The sequence below is a fragment of the Mesitornis unicolor genome, unplaced genomic scaffold (genome assembly GCF_000695765.1).
Source record: "Mesitornis unicolor isolate BGI_N332 unplaced genomic scaffold, ASM69576v1 scaffold33227, whole genome shotgun sequence".
NCBI classification, from domain to species: domain Eukaryota; kingdom Metazoa; phylum Chordata; class Aves; order Mesitornithiformes; family Mesitornithidae; genus Mesitornis; species Mesitornis unicolor.
In genome coordinates, this window is record NW_010197624.1 from 19,718 (window position 1) to 21,214 (window position 1,497).

The 1,497-nt window shown below is 55.2% G+C and overlaps 1 protein-coding gene across 1 annotated transcript; it reads right to left on the minus strand.

Moving 5' to 3' along the window:
* Nucleotides 1-440: 440 nt before the first annotated feature.
* LOC104534226 (probable G-protein coupled receptor 173) lies at nt 441-1,493 on the minus strand (the record flags this gene model as incomplete). The annotated part of the gene is made up of 1 exon (XM_010188853.1): nt 441-1,493. A coding segment is annotated over one exon (1,053 nt), but the record flags the coding sequence as incomplete, so codon positions are not given.
* Nucleotides 1,494-1,497: the final 4 nt, after the last annotated feature.

Consider the following 1,497-nt stretch of genomic DNA (forward strand, 5'->3'; position numbering starts at 1 on the left):
TGGCCCTTATCAAATATTACATGAGTAAAATTGTTAAGCCTTTATCAAAACAGACAGGAATAGGAAAAAAAAAATATGTCATGGCCTTAATCCGTATCTGTTGGAATCATGTCTAGAAATGTTAGAAGCAAGACCAGAAACTTGGAGCCCTGTTTTGTTTTTAAAAACCACACAATCACAAAGAAAAACAGCCTCTTACTGCCTAAGGTTTGAGGGGTGTTCTGCTCAAGTACCTGTTTCCATAGACAGCAACCTTTTATGTTCTGAAGAGAGCATACGCAAAATATAGAAAAATAAAGAAAATCACTTCTTACAGCCTAAGGTTTGGGTGCTGGGTGGTGGTTTAGTATGTCCCCCACAGGTCACACTCTCTTGAGATCATATGCAGAAACATGGAAAAATGATATCCATCTTTCTTTTCTAGAAAGAGAAAACCCCCCCTACATCCCAAAGCTCTTGAGATCACAAAGGATGGTGCCCTGGGCGCTCTGGATGCTTTGGCAGCACGGGAAGTGGGCTCGGAGACAGACCCTGAGCTCCTTGTTGAAGATGAAGCAGAGGATGGGGTTGACCCCTGCCTGGGCAAATGTCATCCAGACGGAGGTGGTCAGGTAGACCTGGGGGATGGCGCTGGCCTTAATGAAGACCCGCAGGTAGCAGGCCACAATGTAGGGGGACCAGAGGAGCAGGAAGAGCAAGGTGATCATGTAGAACATCTTGCAGAGCCTCTTCTCCATTTTAAACTCCTCCAGCACTAGCAGCCTCTTGATCTGGCTGTGGGTGGCCTGCCTTATGCCCACAAGGGTGGGTGGCGTAGGCCCCCTCCCAAAGCCAGCCGTCCAGTTTGCAGCCGCTTGGCCAGTGGCTCCTGGCCCGTGGAAGGTCCAGTTTTGGCTGATGGCCGGTACCAGCTGGGCTGGCTTCATCTTGCGGTGGCCGTGGATGAAGAAGAGCAGCTTGATGTAGACCAGGTGGGTGGCGGCGATAACAGCCGCCAGCATGAGCATGAAGCCCAGCGTGTCGTTGGCCTTGACGTAGCGGTGCTCGAAGATGCACTGCTCCTCCTCCCGAATGAACTTGTAGGTGCCCACATCAAAGACGGGGGGGAAGGCCATGGCCATGGAGAGGGTCCACACCATGCACACCACAGCCAGGCAGGTCCAGCCCGTCATGCGCTTGGCATAGAAGCGGTGGTGGGCGATGGCCATGTAGCGCGTGACCCCCACGCAGAAGAGCAGGAAGGCGGCGTGGAAGCAGAAGAGCACGGCCAGGAAGGCCAGCACCTTGCAGCTGAGGGGCCCGTGGGGCCAGGCGGCCCCGCTGCGCACCGACAGCATGACGAAGGGGAAGCAGGCCAGCGAGCGGAGCCCGTCGGCCAGGCAGAGGTCCAGCAGCAGGTAGTAGGGGGCGCGGTGCAGGTGCCGGTCCTTGAGGATGAGCCAGGCGAAGAGCACGTTGCCCGCCAGGCTCACGCAGAGGATCAAGCCCAGGGTGGCC